The 23,634-nt window shown below is 42.9% G+C and overlaps 2 protein-coding genes across 2 annotated transcripts in view; one reads left to right on the top strand and one right to left on the bottom strand.

Moving 5' to 3' along the window:
- Window positions 1–9,559, top strand: part of TPK1 (thiamin pyrophosphokinase 1) — a 243,471-nt gene extending 233,912 nt beyond the window's left edge. The window contains exon 8 of the mRNA XM_059819089.1: window positions 9,292–9,559. Within this exon, the coding sequence (XP_059675072.1) occupies window positions 9,292–9,410 (119 nt within the window). The 3' untranslated portion in view covers window positions 9,411–9,559. The remainder of the gene's footprint in view (window positions 1–9,291) is intronic.
- A 1,357-nt stretch (window positions 9,560–10,916) lies between these two features.
- Window positions 10,917–14,171, bottom strand: SEC61G (SEC61 translocon subunit gamma). The gene is made up of 4 exons (XM_059818919.1): window positions 14,128–14,171; window positions 13,222–13,321; window positions 11,894–11,996; window positions 10,917–11,030 (listed from the first exon to the last, which is right to left on the bottom strand). Exons 2-4 carry the CDS (start codon window positions 13,313–13,315, stop codon window positions 11,021–11,023), a joined length of 207 nt encoding a protein of 68 aa, XP_059674902.1. The 5' UTR covers window positions 13,316–13,321; window positions 14,128–14,171; the 3' UTR covers window positions 10,917–11,020.
- Between the last annotated feature and the right edge of the window lie 9,463 nt (window positions 14,172–23,634).

Raw genomic sequence — 23,634 nt, 5'->3', positions numbered from 1 at the left:
AGGAGGTACCAGCTTTTTTTGCACCCTGACCAGCGCTCAGAGGTGAAGGCAACTGTTTGCTTCCTTATGGTCAGAGGAGCTCTTTGAGCACCAGATCCACTACTCTGGTATAGTTTAATAGTCTGTCTAGTCTGGCAGCTTGATTGACATGAGGTCTGGGAGCAAGAAACTCTGCAACTGGTGGTCGAGAGAGTCCGCGGCATGTACGTGGCTCCTGGGGGCCTCCCAGGAGTCTGAACGGAGCAGCCGTGGACTGGGTTGGCTCTGATGGGGGCTGGACTTGGCGGGGAAGGGTTTAAACCTGCAATATGTTGAACCCCTCCCAGAGTTCAGAAGATCTGCTTTGATCTTCGCTATCGTAACACCGCACGTCGCGTACAGCCACCTTTGTTCTGCCACAGATATTGGTTCCAGCCCGCTATCGTTCGGCTGCTCTGCTTCGTGCCCCTACAAAACGTGGCAGAAGCAGGAGTTAAGGACTGAGCCTTTGCAGAGCTTTGTCAAATTATATTTAATTTAATTTTGGCACTCTAGCCCAGTGACAGAGCAACTTGTGCAGCAGAACAGGACTCTGGATATGGAGCTGAGCTAGTGCTGGCAGCAGTGATAAGGAGGAGAAGCTAGCATGCCGAAATTTGTTTTTCAGGGCTGGCTAGGGACTGGCTTTAGATCAACTCCCTTAGGAAAATCGCATCCCCACCACAGAGAAAGGAAGCAGAGCAGTGCTAAATTCGATGGCAGACTTGACGTTGGGGACTCTTCCTACGCACTGGTAGGCAGGAGAGGAGCTTGGCTGAGACGGTTGTGCAGTGTTTATGGCAGTGCTGCTCTTCTCCTCCGTGGAGCAGATGAGCGAGATCCCCATTTAACCCAAGCTGTGTAGGTATTTACTGAGCAAATATCCTTATACCCATATTTCAGCTACAGGCCCGGTTTGGATGTTACGGGAATAATCATTGTATCTGCACATTTTTGCAAACGATGGGAACAATGGTACCATACAGAAGCTTGGAAGACTTGTATTATGCATGTGTTTTAAAATCCTCTTTTCCTGCCTCTTCTTGTGAATTTATGAATCTAAATGTGACAGGATTTATCAGGATTCCAAAGAACAGAAGAGAAAAATAATTAACTATGTGTTCTGGTTAACTAATACACACTTAAAAACCCACTAAAGGATAGATGGGTTTCTGTGAGAGGGTGGTTTTTTTCATCTTTTTATGAAGTGCTGGAAAATGACTGTAGCTAGAGGCAAGATGTTGATCAAGGTCAGTCCTGGATCTGGTTGTGTTGAAAAGCTCGCTGGTGCCAAGTTGTTCGAAGCCTGAGTACATGGACGTAGTCTACCAGCCCTGAAATTTGGGTCAGGAAAAGATTGCCTCTCCTTTCTCTTCCCCCACCTTTCTTCCCTGTTTCCAACAGCCTGGTCAGGAGGAACGTAGGGAGAATTTCACTCTTTTCTGCAGCACTGTATGTGGTCATTTACTGGGATCATTTGGGTATCTTCCTCTAAACTAATTCAGTGTACTTCACCATTAGATGCATCATATCAGCTTGGCGGTGTAGCAGCTTTCGCTTTCGAAATTGCAAGTATTTTTAGGTTCTTTGCCGTCATGTCAAACCAGAGCTTCAGACCTAAACGCCAAGACAGAACACCATTGTTTTTAGCTAATCTCAGGTTTCAGCATTGTACCAGATTGCCATCCTCAGCTTTGTGTGACTAACTAATGTCTCTAAAGCATGGCAGCGCACTGGGATGATGTGCGCTATGAGGCATCTCATGGATAAGTTTAGAACTAAGACAGTTCATTAGCTGATGCATCTCAGCATTACTCTTGCCCCTTTTTCTCATGAGAGTAGCGTTCTTTATCTCACAACGCGAAGTAGAGACAGACCAAAATAATAACAAGTTATTTTGTCTAGATTATATGCAAGATCTCTACAGTAGTGACTGTCAAACTGAAGCTGTATTTTATTTCTGCAGCTGTTTCTTCATGCTCTAACACTATTATTAATAGTACCTGTCCCTTGTACAGCCCCTCAGAGTTGTAAGTAGTTTGATAAACGTTATACAAACCTACTGAAAAGCATCAAAAATGAAGTAAACACTCAGCTTCTTACTGGCTAAACTAAATTCTTTAAATTACTTCATAGCCTGACTTTGCCTTTAGCTTAGTGAAACAATCTTGCAGACCAGCTGGTTCCCTGACTTTCTGTAATCTTACATTTTTGGTAAATCACTTCTACTATTGTAGTATTGGTACAGCTTTAGCATATTTAAACTGGAAAGGCACTACTGAAAATAGTATATACAATTTCCATGTCAGTCTTTTTGGGCCACTTTTAATTAAGTTAAGAGGCTAAAGTGATTTTGAACAAACACTGGAGCACATCTTGCTAGTAGTGCTAAAATGCTGCTAACGGCCATAGAAACTTCCTGCAGTTAAATGATTCTTGTTGATGTTGGTGAAGCAGTAGCAGAGACATTAGCATAGAAAGAGCTCACTCTATTTCTTAGCATCATTTTTATCAGCTTATCATTTTAAATTGCCACCAAGCAGGTGATGTGACAGGAGGAGTTTGAGCTATTCTTACAGTACCACCATGATTACAAAGCTGGAAAAATATGTGGAAAAAATGTGTGCTGGAAATAAATGTGAAAACTTCTGACATCCATTTGCATTTCTGAAGGCTCACCCAAGACGGGTGGTTTCTATCCAGGGTAGAACACACAGTTCTGTTAATGTATTTTTCTCTCTTTTTAAATGAAATCGTTAAGCCTTGACAGCCAGTGGTTTTGTTGTCACATCCTAAATTCCCCCCGACGTGAGGCCCGGCAGCCGGTGCTGGAGAGCCCCTGCCCAGAGTCTTTGCCAGCCTCTGAACCGGTGGAATAACCACCCGGCCCTGCCTGCTGGGCCCCCTTTGCCCCGTAGTCTCTCGATGCTCTCATGAGAATCTGTTGAGATTACAAACCCCTTGGTCTGTGCCACAAAACCAGGTACCACAAGTTACAATAGTTACAAAAGTTGCCCAACGCAATCTCTGCCTGTTCAAAACTCCCCGTGGCCCTGAGGGGTCTCTGCCACGACAGGCTAGCCTGTCCCCTCCCAGCAGACTCGGCAAGCCTTTATGGTACTTCTGTGTTGTGTCAGTATTGAAAATAGTTCGTGTTTTATTGTAAATTACTGTTATTTGCAACTTCCAGTTTTGCGGTTCCCACTGCACAGAGATCAAGGACCCAATTTTTCCTTTGTATACATCAGTGTAAATCAAGATTAACTCTGGTGAAGTCAGTCTAATCACAAGTTTAAAACTAGAAGGAATGAAAGGAAAATCAGGCTATAAACTATTTGGTTTTTATTTTAAATAGCAAAATTAATGCTGCTGTTCTGCAGACACAGGGTGACCTGCAAAGTACTAGCTCATGCGTTACTAATGCATCTCCATTTAAATGCAGATTTTTGCTCCTAACACAGAACTTCAGGGAAATCCTCTCCAGATAAACTGTAATAGGATACCAAATGGTAATTCAATATTTCACTTTAACTTGTGTTTCAGCTTATTGATCTTAATTTTCTATCATTTTGATGCAGCATTTGCCTGGGGGAAGAGGATTACATTCACTATAATAAAGCTTTTAATTAATAATTAATTATTTTAATATTCCAAACATCCATGCCAGCAGTGGCAATCTGCTTGTATTCCTGTACCTATTTCTATTTTCGGTGGTGGACATCAGCATAATGTGACTTTACATATTGCAGGAAGTAATTGAGACACACGGTTGAGAAAAGGAAGCATCGTATAGATTTCACGGTATCAATGTGGGACATGCTTATCGTGACAGTGTTTTGTTCTCAGTCATTTGTGGTCGCAGTAGTAAGACCCTGACTTGGTGACATCCCATGAAGTGGGGACCCTTGTGCTACACCGCTGCATTCAAGGGCTTTCCAAAAGGCTTCCGTTTGCCTACATGTCTTCGGATAAAGACATGGGGCGTGACTGGCCGTTCTCACACCAAAATCACTTTCTTCACTAAACCTACTTCTGGTAGGGAAGGACTTGCACTTCATAAACTCCTCTTCCAGCATGACCATCAGATACTGCAGTTAAATGCCTCTCAGCTGTCCAGATTCCATTGTGGGTTTGGTATAGATGTAGGAATAACCAGAGGGCCTGCTTGTTCAATTAAGTCTTTCAAATTAATGACATTATTTGCTTTTGCCATACATGATACATCATATACATCTAGGATAGTGTGGGCAGCAGGAGTAGGGAGGGGATCGTGCCCCTGTACTTGGCACTGGTGAGGCCGCACCTCGAATGCTGTGTTCAGTTTTGGGTCCCTCACTACAAGAAGGACATTGAGGTGCTGGAGCGTGTCCAGAGAAGGGCGACGGAGCTGGTGAGGGGTCTGGAGCACAAGTCTGCTGAGGAGCGGCTGAGGGAGCTGGGGTTGTTCAGTCTGGAGAAGAGGAGGCTGAGGGGAGACCTCATCGCTCTCTACAACTGCCTGAAAGGGGGTTGTGGTGAGGTGGGTGTTGGTCTCTTCTCCCAAGTGACAAGCGACAGGACAAGAGGAAATGGCCTCAGGTTGGTCCAGGGGAGGTTCAGGCTGGATATTGGGAAGAATGTCTTTCCTGAGAGAGTGGTGAAGCATTGGAAGAGGCTGCCCAGGGAGGTGGTGGAGTCCCCATCACTGGAGGTGTTCAAGGAACGTGTGGACGTGGCTCTGCGGGACATGGTTTAGTGGGCGTGGTGCTGTTGGGGTGATGGTTGGACTTGATGATCTTACAGGTCTTTTCCAACCTTAATGATTCTGTAATATGTTTAAGAATAATTTTTTTCTCTATATATGCCTCCCTCAAGCCCTGCTTAAGTGCAGCTTCTAAGATGTATGTGAGACCTTGATATAAGCCCTCTTCTGCTGGACTGAACTTTAAGCATCCTAAATAGTACAATGAAGTCATAGAAATAATGTTTATAAGTCTACTAGATCATGAATACAGTTATTAAGAGGAGTAACCTGATACTGAGAGTTAGTATTTTTGCAGCACCTAACATGACAAGACCCAATCTCATTATAATTAGTCCATGCTATTCCTCAGTTCCCAGGCTGAAAGCCTGCAGCACAACGGTGAACACATTGCAAGCAAGGCTTAGGTCTCATTTTCAGTACCATCAACTAAAAAATAAAACTCCCAACCATGGTAGAGGTATAAATATGATAAGAGTTTTTAAAATATATTTTTTAGGTTTGGGCTATTTTGTTTGTTTTATATAGCTGGATTACTTATAGGGTGCATTTGGTTAACATTTCCAAATGTTGTTCTGGCAACCATAAGGTTCCTCAATTTTCAAAATCTTACATCCGAGATTAACATTTTCCACGTGGCATCCTTAGAATTGTGTATTTAAAAAAAAGTATCAAAAAGGACCACTAAAATAGTGGAAGTGGCAGTCTTGGGGTTAACGAGGCTTCCTTTGTCTTATAATTTGATCAGCAAAAGGGATGTCTAAGAAATAATGATCTTTGTGATTACGCTCCTTTGGGAAGCTCACCTACAACCCTCAGATTTCTTCTCTAAATTATTTCCAACATTCTCAAACCCTGACACATTCAACCACCTGCTAAACAAAATTAAAAACTGCTAGAAAAACATTCTTCCACTACCACATCGAAATAAGCCCTGCCCATGACCATGGTTAGGTCTGAATTAGCGATATATTGAAATCCATCAAACAGAAGTGAGAATCTTTCTTTATAGGTAAGGACATAGGGCACAGCATAAAAACCTGTCTTATAATTTTGTTCTTTGGTTTTTGGTTTGTTCTTGGTTTGTTGTTTTTTTCTAAAAGGCAAGAAAAGCATTTGCTTTTAGTTCTGAAGTCCGGAGTTGTCCGACTTCAAAACCACACCATGGAACTACTACTTAGTTACTTTCTCGTGTAACCGCTCATGACCCCCACTGCTTTCCTTGGAGGCCTGGCCATCTGCGCTCGGTGCCCCCGAGACATGCTGACTTTATAGATGGAGAGTGATGAAAAATAGTATAGCTACATTGTGGAGGAGCCTGGGTAGAGTATTTTTCTCATCAACAGTCTATTATCAGTAAACACAGTTCGATTGGAACCAAAGCACTAAGCAAAACTTTAGGGGGGAAAAATGTCTAATGCTGCTGGAGAGGTGGGTGTGTTGTTTTTGATGAATCGCTCCTGGTTTTATCCAAATCAGCTCTTGAAGGTTCTCGTGAAAAACAAAAGACTAATATCTGTCTAAAAGAAAATCTTCAGTGATCCAAAATAAATTTCCTTTTAATTAGAGAATTCTAAAAATCCCAGGGGTTTTGAGATTTAGATTTCTTTTAAAAAATCACATTGTGAAATCCTTCATTAAAATAATTTTTGGTACCCATCAAAACTGTAAATACTAAATATGAGGAAATAAAAAGGTTGTTTGCTTTGGAATGCGCTTCAGAAAAATCATTTCAATAGCAAGAATGGGGGGGAGGGGTGTGTTGGTAATAGGTTTTTTCCCCAAGGCATAAGCTCTTGCTAGGACTTAAATAAGACTGAAAGCCATTTTAAAAAAAGGGAATGGATCAGGTATGAACTGATAAAACTTCCCACTTCTTTGACCTTGTAAGCTTCACATCATAATCCATGACACAGCAGGGAGTTTTCCTAGAAGCAGTAGGTATGTACATCCTCTTACTCCTTTACTGGCTTAAACCTAGTTTTTCACATTAATTACTGTTCATTTATTGAATGGAAAGCATACATTTTTAATTATGTTAGTTGAAATGTTGGCTGGTTGTGAAACCAAGTACTTGGAATGGGTCCATTTCAGCCACGTGAGTCAGCAGTGCTGGTTTATAGTTTTTGCATTTTTTTCACCTCGGCATTTCAAACTGTGATTCGTGCAGAGAAGCAAATCTGGTAGAGAAAGAGAAAAGGCTCCACCTAGTGGGTATGAACTTTTTATTTAAAGAAAAAAAAAGGCAAGATATTCACTTAATTTTATGCATGAAGAAATACTGCTTTGCATTTTGTTTCATTAAGCTGCCATGTTGTTCTTAATTCTTGCCTTCTACAGAGCCTTTATTTCACATGCAAAGCTGAAACATTAAGAATTATTCTGACAGTCTTGAGCAAGAAGCAGTGATACTAAATGTGTGCGTTTATACAGAAGAAGAGTACGAGTTGATCCACTAAGTTCGTCCTCCCCCACTTCAAGCTTCAATAGATAGTAACCAAAAATGGGTAATTTGTGTGTCAACAAGTACTTTAAAACTATTTAAGGTTCTTTCCTACTTAAAACCGACTGGAAACATTCATAACTTGATCGTAGCACCTCACAAAGTATTTGGGGAGTATTTTTACACAGGGAGCTTGGCCTGTGTGTTACCTCAGCAAATGACCCGTTTACCTGCAATGGGTGAGATCTGGGTTCTCTGGCAACTCAGTCCAGCACATCAGCTTCTGGCAAGGCCTCTGCCGTCTCTTCCAAAGTCAAACACCAAAACTCACGCGTCCTGGAATTTGTCTAGAAGCCTTCCCAGCACTCTTGTGTGTCCAAAATCATGCTGATAGAAACTAGCACCTTTATTTTAGGTACAGAATTGATCTAGTACAGTACTTTTTCTCCCCCGCCCCCTTGCTGAATTTCAGCACTGCATTGCAGTTAAGCTTCAAACTCCTGAGAGATTCAAATGGCAGGACTCTTCCGTTTAAAGCAGTAGTGAAACTCGGGTGTTACTCTCTCATTGCAACCAAACACAGCTAGCAGCCGAAACCTTCTCTTCAGCTCCTTTCAGGCTAATAACAAGAGTCGGAGCAGGAACAAACAGCAGCAAGCACAGATTTGGTAGAAGAGACACTGAACCCCATTGTACATCCTGCCTTTTGTCAGACCGTCTCTCATTTTCAAGCCATACAGCCTGGCAAGATCAATTCCTTCCATGCAGCTTCCAGCAACGGGTAGACAGTGCAACATGCATTGTAGTAATACGTTACTACACCCAAGTTTACTGTAGCCCATGTTCACATCCACAATTGGAATAGGTGTCTCGCGTGCAAATCACAAAATAGAGCTTAATAGGTTGTTTTGCCCACCTCATGATCGCAGGGATCTCTAACTGCGGTCGGCCACTTGACAGAAAATGCAGAGGATTCCTCCTTCAGTATTAAGGCAGGATTTGGCCTCTCTGACAGGCTACACAGGCTTGCTGATCCACCTGAACAATTCTCCCCAGCCACAGCTCTCCTTGTATCCTTCATAGAAATGTAACCCTCGGTGGCGTCACTAAAAGCTGTCATTTGGCTTTTCGTACAGGCTAAAACAAAGGATAGTCTTAGAGTTCTTACTCTGAACCATTATATAAGCAAGGACTAATAAAGAACTGACTAGTCTTAGAGTGCCTTTGGGGAAGTTCATATGTTTGCAAAATGCAAGCAATGCTAGCTCCAAAAGGGAGGAAATGGGAGATACAAGTTAAACTCTGAGGTTTTTTTGTTTTGGGGGCAGCTCTTATCTTTGGTCTCAGCTTGTAGGAAGTCTGTGTAACCCTTAAAACACATCAGCTAAAACAACATGTAACAGTTGTTTAAAACCGCACAGATATTTCAAAATTATCATTACAACTGCACTGTTAGCTGTATTAAACGCTCCTAAAATTGACGTTAGCTATTTGTTAGAGTAATGCCACTTGGTTTCTAATGCACGTGGACACCTATGTCACTAGATATGCCATAGAAGAAAAGACGTAAGTCACTTATTTCACAGCAAAAGTTGTTAAATAATACCACTTTTAACGGCAGGCCTTTGCTCTAGAACTGTTCACATTTTAAGAGATTATAGGCTTGCTGCTGAGCTAAAGCAAATCCCACGTTTGGAACTACAGTTAAGATCCTCTGCCGCCTTTTACTTTAAATACCTTGTCTAGCACTGGCACTTGAGCTGATGCTAATGAAATACAAATTTTCAGATGTGAAAGTCAGGGGATCATTCAACAATCTGCTTTTGTAATAATCTGCTGTAAACCCAAAATGTTAATTTGGGGATTAAGTGTTAATTTATTCCCTCTACAGGTCATCAGCTACAGTCTTACACAAGCCTTCTAATTAATATTTAACAGAGCTATTTTAGAGGTTGTTTATCGTGGTTAGATTTACTCAGCTGTTTTATTCCTTCTTTGCGGAAGCAGCAATCTTCACAACAATAAATGCACATCAATGCATTTGTTTCAAGAGTACCACTAAGTCTTCTACTTTTTTGGGTTTTTGTAGATAACCAGGTGCTGAGGTTTGGAACGCTCGTCAGTACTTCCAATACCTATGATGACTCCGGGACTGTGACCATCGAGACGGACAAGCCTTTGCTGTGGACAATGGCTATCAAAAGATAAGATGAGTTCCAGCTGCCTTGTCTGATCTGACTCAACTCAAATTACTGCAAAATTTCACTGAATTAAGACAGTAAATCTGTTCCGAAAGATGTAAGCAGGCACTGATTTTATGTACTGAATGGAAAACAAATCTGAAATAAAAAAGGCACTTGAGATCAAATCAAGATTAGTAGCAATAATTGAGTACTTCATTCTGGTACCTCATACCACTTAATCAGAAGACACATGAGCTGCCACCCAGTATGATCACAAACAGAAGTGAATGTGAAGAAACTGCTACTGCTTATCTGGTTAGTTCAGCCTATTCTTACAAAGTATTTTATTCCAGTACTGAACTATTTTTTCCCCTTTTGCCACAAGGAAATACAGTTCAGAGTCGCACATTATAGTGCTATCACCGGTTAATATAGTTCTAAGAGTGTAGTTAATTTTTCTACCCTGGTTTGTAACGTATATAGGTGCTGGTGAAGATTTCTCTAGAAGAGTAATAATTGAACTTTTCTACTTACGAAGCAAGGCTGTGTACTGAACAAGCTTCGGTTTTGCTGTAATACCAGTATCAGATTTCCCAGTACTAAGTGCTTTTAGAGTCTGTAATAGAAACAGGACTGTATGCATTTGATATTTGCAGAAGTTACAATAAGCTTTTTGGAGTGAAATACAAATTTCTTAAGCTCAATCTGAGGACAAAGAGCATTGCATCTACCAGAGTTTTTGCAGGCTTAGTTTTTAAAATCAAATCAAATCAAAATATTCAATCGTTTAATAATGGCAGCTTCCAGGTCAACACATGCAGAGCCCTTTATAATTCTATATGCAGTTGCCTTACAGAACCAAAATGGGTGTATATCCTGTCCCAACAGTGTGAGCGAGTTGTTGATTCGCTGAAGGACTGCTGAGTAGCTCTGACAACTAAATTAACCTCAAGCTGTACATCTTAGAAAGCCAAACTTAGTTGGTTACTTAATTATGCCATCAGAATATGGGTGGGCAATGCAAGTTCTTTATTTGATGGAGGTTTTTTCCCAGTCAAGTACATAATAATATAACCTAAGAGGACTTCCAAATGCAGAAAGGAACTAGGAGTAATGATGGTGATTTCAGAAATTAGTGACAAGAATTTCAGCTGAGAGACCTTTAAATCACCACTGGAGAGGATACAGTAATGCTTTTCTTGCTGCCTACTTTTGCTGAAACAATGCTGTTTACTAAGCAGTAAATTAAGCATTGGAACAGCTTCTGAAGAGAGGCTGTACCATTGTCACCCTTGGGGGTTTTCATACGCGACTGGACAAAGCCCTAAGCAACCTTGTCAGAATGCAACGCTGACCCAGCTTTGAGCAGGAGGGTGGGCCTCCCAGGGTTCTTTCCTACCTGAGTGATTCTATTATGGTTGAAAGAAGTAACAGAACAAAAAATGCCACTCTACTACTACTAAAAAAAAACGCCTGTAATGTAGACGGGTACGATCGCATACACTTTAAAAGAGGAATAAGATGACAAGGATGTGTGAAAACCCAAACTGAGCTTGTTTAATAGCAAGCAAGTTACAAAGCTGTGAAATCTTTGCAGCAAGTGTCACAATGTGTCTTGTTCTTCATGATGAATATTCAGCCGCCTCTGTTGAGAGAACAAAGTAATCAGTTTGGACTAATCAAGTGTGATCAAGTAATCCCATCTGAAATCTAATTTATCCTCCCACCATCGCCTTATTAGGACAAACGTTACTCCCATTTATCTCCTATTTTCAAGCATTTCTCCTTGCCTAGAGGACCACTCTGACAGGTAAAAGCAAGCCACATGTCATGGTCACGGAATAGTATTTAATCCATTCCCGTGCTAGGAAAGGGATTACATCAGCTCTGGAGAATCCGAGGAGTTGTAATTGGTAGCATTAATACATCAGTACCATGGCTGCCTGTCAATTTAAGGGTCAAGTTTTCATGCTGCAACGTTTATTTCAAAAGGTATTTTACAGAATGCAGTTACATGTAAAACAAAGTTTCAAACATATCTAGCGCTCAGTAAATGAAACAAGACCAACTTTGTTCTGTGCCCTGTCAGCTTCCAGCACAATCACACGGTTTTCTCTACCTTACTGTCCATGCGTTTATTTTGGATACCCAAATTACAAACTGGAAACAGTAGGAGTATGTAAGATCCAAATAAGGTAAATGTTGTATGGATAAACACACGCTAAGGGACTGGAAATCAAAATATTTGACATTTAGCTTTGAAGCAGAATACTTGAGAAAAAAAATTAAGAACCATGGATCTAATATTTTGCAGCATGCTAAATTAACAATCTACTTCCTCATCATGTCCTTTGAATCAAGTAGCACCTGTCATATTACACTAACGTGCAAAATGCACAGATACTAAAGCAACGTGGATCCTGTAGGGCTCACTAACATCCTCTATTTAACATTGAACAGGTAAAACAATGTAAAATTTAGTGAAAGTGAAGGTTCATATTTACTTACACAATGATGTTGTTGATTGGGATATGGATCAATTTGACAAAGAAACCAATAAATCCCATTATCGCAAAGCCTATTGCTGTTGCCATGGCAATCTTCTGGAACTCTGGAAAACCAAAAAAATTTTAGTCTAGGAAACCTCATGTATAGCACAGAGGAGATGTGCACTACTGTGGCCAAAGGAGAGATCTCTCTTTAGGAAATGATAATGTTAACACAGGAAGCAGTTTGAAAGCAAACTGCATTGACATTGAGAAACAAATCCACTTTTTCAGAAGACAGAGGAGATTTTAGGAGAGAAGATGCTGCTTTCCACAAAGCATGGCCAGTCTCAATAATTTTAAATAGTAAGCAGAATCAGAAATAACCCACAGTCCACAACAATTCAAAGAATGTTTATTCCATTCTCTTTCCTTTATACCTCTTAAAAGCCCTGAAAATAATTCCCAATATAGTATCAAAAATGGAAAAGCTGCATTTATGTTTGTCACAGGAAGACGGCATCTTAAGTCCCTGCAAAATGTGAGTACTTACTGAAGTAATAGTCTCAATTATTTTAAGACAGGAACCATGAAGTGGACTAAGGTCAACAGCCCCTCACAACGCTGCCAGTCTGACAATGAAGTTCCTTACTGATCTCAAAAGATGTCAGTGAACTTCATCCTGAGCATGTGAATAAAGCATCGTAACTACTACCATTACGGACAATCAGTTATATTCTGGTTATAGTTACAGCTTCTCTCTAACACCTTCGAGGAAGTCCAAAAATCTTCTCTCCTATACTTCCAGCAAGAAAGTTCTTCCTGTCCCAATCAGGCAGTCACTGACAACCGTGAAGTACTGAATGGGCACTGCCAAAAGCAATCCTAGCTCCTTTGGAGTCTCCTAAAATGAAGCGTTTCCTCCGAGGTCACATTAACAAGCAGTTTCCTCCAGAACTTCCCCCAACTTGACGGCAATCAGACAAACCCGACTGCTCCATATGTCTTTTCAAAGGGCACGCAAGCTCTTCTCAGACCAGTTTACCTAATACGTGAAAATTATTACTTGCCTGTCTCAAAATGGCCAATTTCAGCTGCTCAGCCTATTTCATAAGGCGAGTTTTAGTACCACTCACACACCTGACGGAGTACATACCAGAAAAGGACACATTTGAGTTTATTATACCCAGAACCATAAACCCATTAACAACTGGACAACTGCTCAAGTTCAAATCTCATACTGGAAGCTGAGTAACATTAATGACAAATAAATCAAGTCACATAGGGAAAGATACACCATAAAATATAAGATGAAATAAGGGCTGCGTTCTGTTTTATTGTGTGCTTTACCTTTCCTGTCAGGCTTGGTGCATCTTTTAACAAGTCGTATGGAGTCTTTTACAAACTGACGGCTGGGCTCCACGAATTGCATTACCTGATCCATGATTACCTGCAAAGATGAACGGATTTAGTATTGGTGGTGCCACATATATACTGAAAAGAGGTAATTTTTTAATCACAGAAGTAGAAGGAGCACTACAAAATTTGTGAAGACTTAAGATAACTTAAAATGTCATATTCCAACCTAGCTGGACTTCAAAAGACACTTCCACTTTGCAGGAAATAAAGACACTGTGTCAATATATAAACATGATGACCTACCACTACCTGCAAAAATATGAAAAATTATGCCTTTCAACACAGAAAACAACAGCTCCATTGCAGCTTGCTTTCAGCTTATGTCCTGTTATGTTTCTGAGAAAACTATTGATTGAGAAATCCTAAACAGACGAAAGTCACCCGTTTCAAAAAATCCCCAAGCCAAAAGCTGGTGGAGGGTGGGTGAGCCCCGACAGAAATACCATGGCCTAGTCTTGTTCTCAAAACCAAGCACCCCCCGGCAGGACACCAGGCTGGAGGGCTCTGCGGCCACTCGTCACTACAGACCCTCTGACAGGACGGTCCCTCACACCCGACCCTCTCATGTCACCCTGCTAAGGCCCCCCTGAGACTCCCCTCCTTGTCACTGCGGCCGAGGCCGGGCCGCCCTGCCTGCCCCAGCTCCCCCCACCGCCCCGGGACACGCCGCACAGGCCAGCGGCCTCGCTCCAAGGGGAGCCCCGGCCCCCGAACCGCCCCCCCGGGGGAGACCGGCCCGGCGGGCCCGGGGCTCCCTCCCGCCGCCCCCCGTCCCCTCAGGCGGAGGGGCGCCCGCAGCAAGACGGGGGGAGCGCGCGGGGCCCGTGCCGCCCTTACCGCTCGCGGGGGTCTGCCAAGGCCACGTCGCACAGTGGCGGAGGGCGGTGACGTCAGCACGCCGTGCGCGCGGCCGCGCCCCTTCCCTCCCCTCCGCTTCCCTTCCCGGCGGGGCGGGGCGGGGCGGGGTTGTTTTAAGAAGAAAAAAGGCGGATTTTGAGGGTGGTGGTGTGTTTGGTTTTTTTCTTTCCGGTTCCCGGGTTCCTTCCTCGCTTCTTCCCCGCCGCCTCCACCAGCGGGGCGACCGCGCAGTGTCAAGACAGGCCTGGGCCTTGGGCCTGGGCCTGGGCCTGGGCCTGGGGCGGGGGGCGGCGTGGCCCAGCCTCGCGTGGGGTGTGAGCGCAGGAACCCCCGGTCGGCTGCACCAGCAGCCGCCGCCGCTGCCCCGGCCTCTCCCGCCGCTGGAGCGGCCCCGAAGCCCCCCGGGGAGGGGAGGCCTCCGCGCCCCAGGGCGGGCAGCCGGCGCACAGCGCGGGGGGAGGCTGTCGGGGGGGCCTGGTGGGGATGAGGCCCGCGCAGCTGTGCTGTTTGATCCGCCTGTAACTTACCCAGCGGGCGCCTCTGTGGACGTTTGGCAATGAATTTGCTTTTCCGTGTGGTTGCAGCCATAGGATCCAAGAGCCTTGTCGCGGGAAGTAAAGGGCAGATGGTACCAATATACCGGTAACAAATGCTGTTCGATGAAGGGAGGGGGAAAAAACCGACATGAAAAACTTGCTCAGACCGTGATTGCCCGTGAATCAGACATCTACTGATTTGTAGGAGTGCTGAAGCTGTTGCGAACTGCAGGAGTTCATCACCTTTAAAAACATCGACTCCTGTGGCTTTTTTGTATAGAGGAGCATGCAGCACAGCACTTAAAAATGAGAAAGCGTTTTACATTTCAGCACCGCAGGCATAATGTAGAACACTTCCTTGCATGAGGGGGTGCAAGAGGCTGTCACTGCCCAAAGTGTGTCCTTTCTTGCTGTTTTTTGAAAGGAAAATCAGGTCATGTAACAGGTAAGGGAAGAACAAAAATAACATTTAGTGATTTTTATCCTTAATTTGCTTTTGATATTATTAATTTCGGTTCAGAACTCTCTTCCCAGTTGGCTGCCACTTTGAGTGTCTCTTGAGTACTCAAAGTTTATTAATTCATCAGTCAGGTATGGGACTTGCACAGCCAGATTAGGCAAACGCTTTGCTGATATCAACTCGCTATTGGATTTAAGTGTGCGCAAAATATTTTCTGGGCTGAACTTTTTACTAACAGCCATCATGACAGAGAAAGTACCATCACATCATGACAGGGGGTTGTTGGGTATTCCATGGATTTTTTTGACAGCCACCTTCCTTGTCTTTGCCCACAAGGCAGTTTGCTCAATATTACAAGTCTCCTTCAAACATGAGTGTTCTCTTTAGCTTTGGAGGGTTATTGCCTGGAGCTCCCCTACAAGTTTTCTCCAAAGGCCTGCCTTTGCATTGGACTTTGCTTTGAATCAGTGCATCAGATTTCGGTGGCCAACAGAGAAAACTCACGTCTCCAGCTGTGATGCATGGCAAGCCTCGCTATGAACCATGGCTGCAGAGGAGTGGTTTCCACAGCACAAGGTTCCTGTAACCAAATGGCAATGACTAAAAAGAAATTAACCTGAAACAAGAAGATGGACATGTATAAAACAATTCATGACCTAGACTTCTGGTTGGATTAGGTTTTGATTTTCAAAAGCATTCACTGAAATAAAGCTTTGTTCCCCCCCAAATTCCCTATTTTAGGTTGTTTTTCCTGGGGAGAAACGTTCTGGAGAATCCTAGCGCATCCTGCCTGGCTTAACAACGTAGCTTTGTCGTGGGTTCATTACCATGGGTTCTCTGTGATGGGGTAGAAGGTGTCAATTGTCCTCTCTCTCCGCTGTCCCTCAACTCTCCTATGAGCTCTCTTCTTGCCCTGCCAGGCTGCGAGTTTGGACTGCAACAGCTTGGGGGAGAGGTAGAGTCCTGTGTTGTGCACAGAGAGCATTTGCTGTTCCTCAAACTCTTCCAACGTTTATTTTTTTAATTGTCCTTGAACTAACATTGTTACTTAGACTTGGTCTTCAGGGCAACTATGCTACTTTGCCGTATATATTTACGAAGAGTCATCTGCATTTACGGAAGACAGGAAAAAGTTTACATTTCCCAGGCATGTGTATTTTTCACATTGAAAACTGGAGTATTGCTAGGGTGTTTTGTTTCTACTTCTTTATGGTCCTTGCAAGGTTGGGGAGGAAAGCGGTGTGCTTGCACGTGTAAATTTTCATGACAGTGTTACAAGTCTGCATTTATGACTGACTAAGCAATAAATAATCATTCTCACAACAGGACAGGACAGTTGTTATCCTATATTGTAGTGTGCTAATGCTGATTTGCTTCTGGATATTCATTTTCCATGAACTGGAGCAATGTCCTTTTTTTTTTTTTCCTATTCTATTGTACACTCCGAGGATGAGAGAATTGTTCTGATGGTAGTTTTACTTTGCTTATTTACACCTTTTGATTTGTAGTTTGTTTCTTGTCCTTTGGAAGACACGAAAGATAAATACCTGCTTTTAACTATGGGCACATTAGACTATTGGATAACATCCATCCCCCTGGATATCTGGATGCTTATGCCCATGCTTAGAAGTGGGGGTGAGATAAATCTCTGCTTCAGCCTCTCCCATTCCACGCTGCCAGCCTGCCCCACGGTAGATCCCGCTGCAGCCTGCGGAGCATGGCGGGGTGAAAGAAGACGGCTGCCAGAAGTAGTAGCAAACGTAGTTGTGGGCTCAGCTGGCGAGGAGAAAAGACACAATCTTCAGGATGAGACGGACTTCAGCCTCTGCGTGCTGAGATGGCACATGTGCGATCCCCGAGTGGCGCAGGGAGGACAGAACAGTAGCTCTGAATGGGCCTCCAAGCTTCCCTGCGGGAGGTAACCCTGCTTTCCCTGCCCTGCCTCTCCTCCAGCCCTGAGCAAAGCTCCTACTCAGGCTTCTGTGAGGCGGGTGCTGCGTGGCCTCAGCAGCAGCTCGATGGTAGGGGGTAGTGCTCTTCTCTCCGCATGCTGGAGGGGAGAGACCTGGCAGTCTGGTTTTCTTGTTACAAGGAGTACTGCCTATGTCCTAGAAGAAAATACTTGGGTGTAGCGATCCCAGCCGGTCTCCTGTGGCTGCACAAAAAGTGATGACGTGGGATATAGGGTCTTGCTGAGCTGTCTCCTTCCCATCCAATGATGGGCAGCAGGAATCGAGCTGTTCCCCAGGAGGACGGGCCAGAGGGGTGAGCCAGGGTCTCCAAATGCCTTCTTGGTGGCAGGGCACGAGGCAGCATTTGAACTGGAAGGAGGGAAGGCAAAAGACAGGTTGCTTTGCCAGGGGACTTTTTGGGAGGGATGGATTGTTTGAGCAGAGTAGCCTTTGGGGACAGAATCTGACTTGCCTTCGTGAATTTGAGGGGCAAATGGTTATTCTGAGAGGCAGCAAAGGCAAAGAAAAAGACTACAAAAACTGGGAAGGTGGCAGCTTGTGGACTTACGTAAGCAAGGAAGACAGGCCTTCAGGGACAGTGGGCATCTGCGTATGCTCTGGGACAGAAAACAGACGTAGCAGAGAACAAATACAGCAGCCTGAGATTTACAGCCCAAACAAGGGAAGAGTGCAGAGAAGGAAGAGAGAGAGGAGAAAGCGAGGAGATGGTGTGGGAGAGGTGCCAGGGGACCTCCGTGGACAGAGCAGCCTGTTGAACAGTGCTGCGGGTAGGTGCCTCCTCAGATTTTCAAAGGCGGCAGCACAGTTGCCCCATTGACTGAAGTCACGCTAGTGATCCATCGCTTGGCAGTCGGTGTTGTTGCATGACTAGATGACTATAAAATTAAGTCTTTAGAAATTGTTGAGATATATGGGACCTTTTATTTCTTAATTTTACATTATCGTAAATATGTTTGATTAATTTATATCTTGAGAAACCTTCAGAATATCTATGTGCTTCTGACATTTAAAAATTATTTTTAGCGTTTCATTCTCTTAAATGATCCCGAGTCTCTGTTTGGACATGATAAGCACATCTGCATGATTTACGGTGGGAAGAAAGATGGTTTCCCTCCTCAGTAGCTGTACAGATGCAGGGGAAGAACATAAATGAGGTATTAATGTTAGGAAGGAAATGATAGCTCAGATGTGGGGTTCAGAAGGAAACGATGAAGTGCTTGTGGTCCGTGTCTTTGGGTTAGCCTCATTAATTATAGAAATGCCACTAGATCAGGCTTTAATGCCATGGTTGTGAAAGGGAATGTCACTAGTCTGAAGCCGTCAACAAGCCCCATCCTTTGATTTGTGCTGCTTAATATTCAGTAGAGATGAAATGTGGGGATGAGGGAGGAGTGCTGTTAAAATAGATTTTTACCTATGTTAGATTTATTGTGTATAATTTTAAAGATGACCTTTTAAATAAAGTCCGTGTTCAATTTCATTTGAAAGACCTGAAGAGTGAGAGCAGAAGATTTGTGTCTGTATAACGATAGACGCAATATGAGAGAAACAGGGCAGTATACTAAAATGGCATCACTAAATGATACTTCAGACTAAAAAGGTCTGAAGATAAGGTTTCTAGATAGCAAAAGCAATACAGGGAAGTTAACAGAGGAGTAGGTGTGCCTCCATCAGCTGTTCAGGTCTGAGAGGTAAAGAAAATTCAAATGCTTCCTGGTTTCTCTGCTGCAAATCTTGTAACGGTTTGTTCTGGTTTAGCACAGCTGCCACTGATGGCTGTGGTTTCTCTTACTTTTAGCCACTTCTCACTTCTTTCTTTGAGCTGCGCCACTTTTTAAGCTCAAGGTTTGGTTTTTTGTGCCAGTTAATATCATTCTCCCATCGTTTCTGGGCTCATCCAACAAAAATAGAGTAATAAGAAAAGTAACTTTGATAAACAATGGGCCAGAAAATGTTTCCTCTGAGTCTTGCTCTGGTAAATAGCAGCTGATGATACAGGCCCTATCCCTGCCTTTGCAATTTCCACCTAAAGATTTTTCTGTATAAATAAGAAACAAATTACTCAATCTTTCATAATAACATAATTAATAGTAGTTGTGGAAATCCTGATTACCACTTCAGGTTTAAAAAAAGCCAAATTAAAATTGGAAATATTCTTAACCTTAAGATGATTTTTTTTTTCTCCTGAGAACAAAGTTTGATTAAAATTGAAGTGATGATAGTTTTCTTTTTGTAGCAGAAGAGTATTTTATGTCAGCAGAAACATTTTTCAGGTGGTGTGTGTGTGTGTGTGTGTGTGTGTGTGTGTGTGTGTGTTCAGAGATTTAAAAATAGCTTGCAAAAATATGCAGTGGTTGCATGTATTATGCGTAAGACTTCAATCATATAGCGGATGCAGAAGTAGCAGCAAAAAGTGCAAGCAAAGCATTTTTTCAAGTATATTGAACGTGCCCCTGTCTGCTTCAAGCCAAGATGACAGAGCAACCAATGTGTTCAGTAACCATGAACGCGCCGTTCATCGTTGCATGGCTATAGTGTCAAAACAATAATGAAAAGTCCCGCTTTCATGATGAGATCTTGTTTTACTTTGTTTTGGCAAATCTGCACTTATTTCAGCTTGTGAAGCATGCCCCGTGCCCCTTTTTGCTTTTTATACGTGTAGTAAACTAAAACTGTCTTTTCTTTCAGTGATGTTTCAATACATCTTCTACTCGCTTTGTGGCTCAGGAGTAACTGCTCAGGATGTCTCTTCCGTCCTGGTAGTGGGGCCAGCTGAGCTGGACCCCAGTCCTGCTATCATGATACGCGTTTTGGTATAAAAGCTATTTCATTACATGTCATCTCCGGTGAGGTCCAAAATCCCAGCTGGCTAGGAGTGTGGGCCAGAATGCCATCTCTTTCTCTGAAGGTAAAAGCTGTTTCTTCAGCTTTTGCCTGTTGTAAAACTGTGAAAATACGAAAGAAGTTGAGAGCCACTGCTTTATGAGAGCGAGAACCGTCCGACGGGTAGGGCAGAATGAGCAGCTGAAAGGCTAGAGGTGGACAGACAGAAAAAACAACTTCTTACCACTGAAAAGAGCAATACCTTACTTGCCCTAGGGTTTTTTTACATATTTTTTCCTGCTGATCTGTATAAAGTTGGTTGGCTGCCTGTGTCCGTGTTCCTGCTTTCAGATTAAGTAGGACATTTGCCTTTGGCTCAGATTAAGCTTTTATGGGTTCGCATTTTGTAATACTGTTGAGGTCTCCTGAATTTTGCCAAGTGCCTGTGCCAAAGCAGACGTGTCGCTGATTTGCGCAGGAGCTTCAGGCACGCTAGCAGCATGTGCTTTCAAAAAAGGTGCCTTGGAAGCGTACTCTAAATATATAATAACTTGGGCATAAAAGAATCCAGAGGAGTTTGGGTGTGTCAGAACTGAAAATCGTCTTTGGAAGGTTTTACGGGGACGGGGATCATTCTTGAACTTCAGAAAACTAGAATTGCAAAGTTTCTTTTTTTAATGCCCCTTTTTCCTACTCTTTTGAAGATATTTTTAAATGCCCCCCCTTTTCTCCTTTCTGCTTTCACAGATCTTCACTCGGTGTGTTACCTAAAAAAGAAATTTGAATGGATCTGGGATTTTTGACTATTTCAGTTTCTAGATGCTCAGTCTGAGGAACCTTGGTGGGACCTACTGTTCAGCCAGCAGAGATGGAGTGTCTCTGAACAGAACTGTAGGTCCTTTAAAGATGTCTTGAGAGCGACCTGAAAATGGTGGTCATTAGAGAAGCAGTTTTGTTTGGTCACTAGTTGAGTGCATACTCCTCCTGACATGCAAGCAGGAGCGCGGAGGGAGAAGCTGCTTTTCACAGCGTGAAGAAGCTGTAGACCTTTCTTGCTGTTGTCTGAATCTGCAGCAGTCTCGGTGGGTTTTATTTCATCCCGCCCAGGGAATGATAAGGTTCGGTAGATTACTCTGCTTGTTTATCTTTCCAGTAATGCTCCAAGTCTTTATTGGTGAAAAGACTTTGGGGAATCTTCTGTTCAACTGGTACAAATGTATCTGGCCGATTTGCAGCACAAACTTGCCAGTAGTTCCTTAGCCCCGTCGGTAACGGTTGCAGTTGGAGCAGGCAATGAAATATTTGTAAATCTCCTTTCTCTCACTTCCTTTCCCAGTAAGATAAAAATCAATTACTTGCATCATTGGAGAAAAGAACAGAAGTCTGCAAGATGGTGTTGGTTTAAAAAATAAATACCTGAGGATCTAGTGTTTTCTGATGCCTTTATTACCCACATGTCACTTCTTCTTAATCATAGAGTTACAGTGTTGTAAAACTGTCCAAAATGTTGGAGTAATCAGATTTAGGAAGTTTCAAAGTGAGTTTTGCTAACACTATGGTAAGTTTGTGTCTGTACTCCAGCTCCTGAAGCGGTCCAAATGCTCTCTTTAATAATTAGGTGGAAACATTTCAATGGCAGCATCTCTGCGATTTTGGCAGCAAGTTACAGCCCCAGGCATTTTTTAATTAGCACCTTTTTGAAATTGTTAGCTAAATTAGTCAAGTATGAAATAATCTTGCCCAAATGATTATCTGCAAATTGTACTTTGAACCTTGCATCTGTCTTAATGTGTGGACACAATGCTATCCCGATAATGCTATTAACTGGATTGCATATCTCGCTTCTAGGGGATTGATGGCGCATAATGTGAATGAAATCTGGCGTACCTTTATAGAATTCATTTTAAAAGCGCCTGGCAGCTGTTTGGTACTGGCATTTGTAATATTACAGTTTTCAAGTGTAGTCAACAGCACTTTTCCTTATTACCTGCAACAGAGAACTTGATCTCCTAGGTATTTCATACATATAAATCATTAATTCTCGTTATTCTGGATTTATGTGGCTGGAGTAAAGATACCTGCACTGGGCCTGTAAGAGCTGTAATCCTGATTAGAACCTAATGCTGAGTCAAGCTGTGAAATTGATATCACAAGGCGTTATTGTCCTCGTCTTTGGAGTTATTTGTTGAAATTAATATTTCACTCTTCTTGCGTCAAAATATGCGTGTAAGAACCTAATACTGTAAAATAATAATCCCTGTGTAATATAACAGTGTCGCTGATAAACATTGCCTGAGTTTCCCAGGCTAAAGAGGCTATACGTAGTCTCTTCACATTTTTAGCCATGCCAGGCACAAACACACCATGCTGATAATTGTTCAACCCCAGCTCACTTACAGGCATCCTTTCTGCACCCTTTCCTTTAGCCTACTCAGTCCTCACTCACCCCTAAGCCTGATTTTCACTATAAAAAAATAGCCTGCCCTTAACTACCCCTAGTTAGCTCCTGAGAAGAAGTCAGGTGCTTAGGAAAAAACCCTTGTTTAGTACATCCTACCTGTAGGAGCGACATAAGGAGGTGTTGCTCCATGTTTCCCTACAGCCATGAGGCCAGGGAACGTTCAGGTATGGTACGTAATGCAAGTCAAACAAAGGAAATTTTGTGTAGCGTGGTGCTGTAAGAGGACTGAGCTGAAGGAAATTACGAGCTGAGGAGCCAGAGAAAATGCGAGGTAAAGCAGTGAAGGACTGGTTACACTGTCAAAGTACAAAGTTCATTTTCTTCTACTAGTTCTTCTTACTGTACTTCCGTGTTAAGCCCCTTCGGCAATTAAATTGCAAAGAAAAACGTCCTTTGCCTCAGGGTAGAGCAGTGTGATTTGTCTGTACCAAACTATCTTCCCCAGGTTATTTAGATAGCTCAGCTGAAAGAAGTGGTGGATCTTCAGGAGCTTAGTCTACCTCGGGTGCAGGATAAAGATGCCCAGTGGTTAGTGTCCCAGCTTTCGCTTCGGTATCGACGGTGCCTGGTCTGTACGTTTGCCAAGGTTCTCGTTATTCCTTTGGGGCTGCAGTGTAGATAGACTGGTATTTAGACTCCTACAAATGTTTCTAGACGTGAACCTGACAAACATAGCGGCCACTGAACATGATGTAATTAAGTGTGAGTTAATCATTAAGCTATTAAAACGATATGAAATGCTGGGAAATCTAAGACTTCTGTCTGCTGTATAGATTTAAGGCTTTTAAGGGCTGACAAATCTTTGTTATCGTCAGTTCAGCATTATTGATACCCTTGGCCTTTAAAATATACAGCTTCAGTTACATAAATTAGGGTCTTTTGTTGCATCAACAGCTTTTTAATTCTAATCTTACTGGCAGTCTGTAGCTTCTCATGGATTGAAAGAGGCGGTGCTAATAAGACTTCCGATTTTTAAAATAATTGCAAAATATGGTCTACAGAAAATATCCAAGATGTCTTTTTCTATTCTTTTACCCTAGAGCAGTGAAAGCCTCACTTCCCAGAGTTGCAGCCTGAGAGGGGGCCGGTGGATGTGAATTATCAAATAAATAATCTCTGTGGAGCTTTTCTAGATGGACAAGACAATAGGTCCTGAAGGCTTGAGAAGACTTGAGTAATATGGGCTCTCCTATAGCACTCATAGGCTCCGTGTCCTCTCTTACAGGAGGGGAT

This window comes from Gavia stellata, chromosome 6, assembly GCF_030936135.1.
Source record: "Gavia stellata isolate bGavSte3 chromosome 6, bGavSte3.hap2, whole genome shotgun sequence".
NCBI classification, from domain to species: domain Eukaryota; kingdom Metazoa; phylum Chordata; class Aves; order Gaviiformes; family Gaviidae; genus Gavia; species Gavia stellata.
This window is presented reverse-complemented; position numbering and strand designations above follow the sequence as displayed.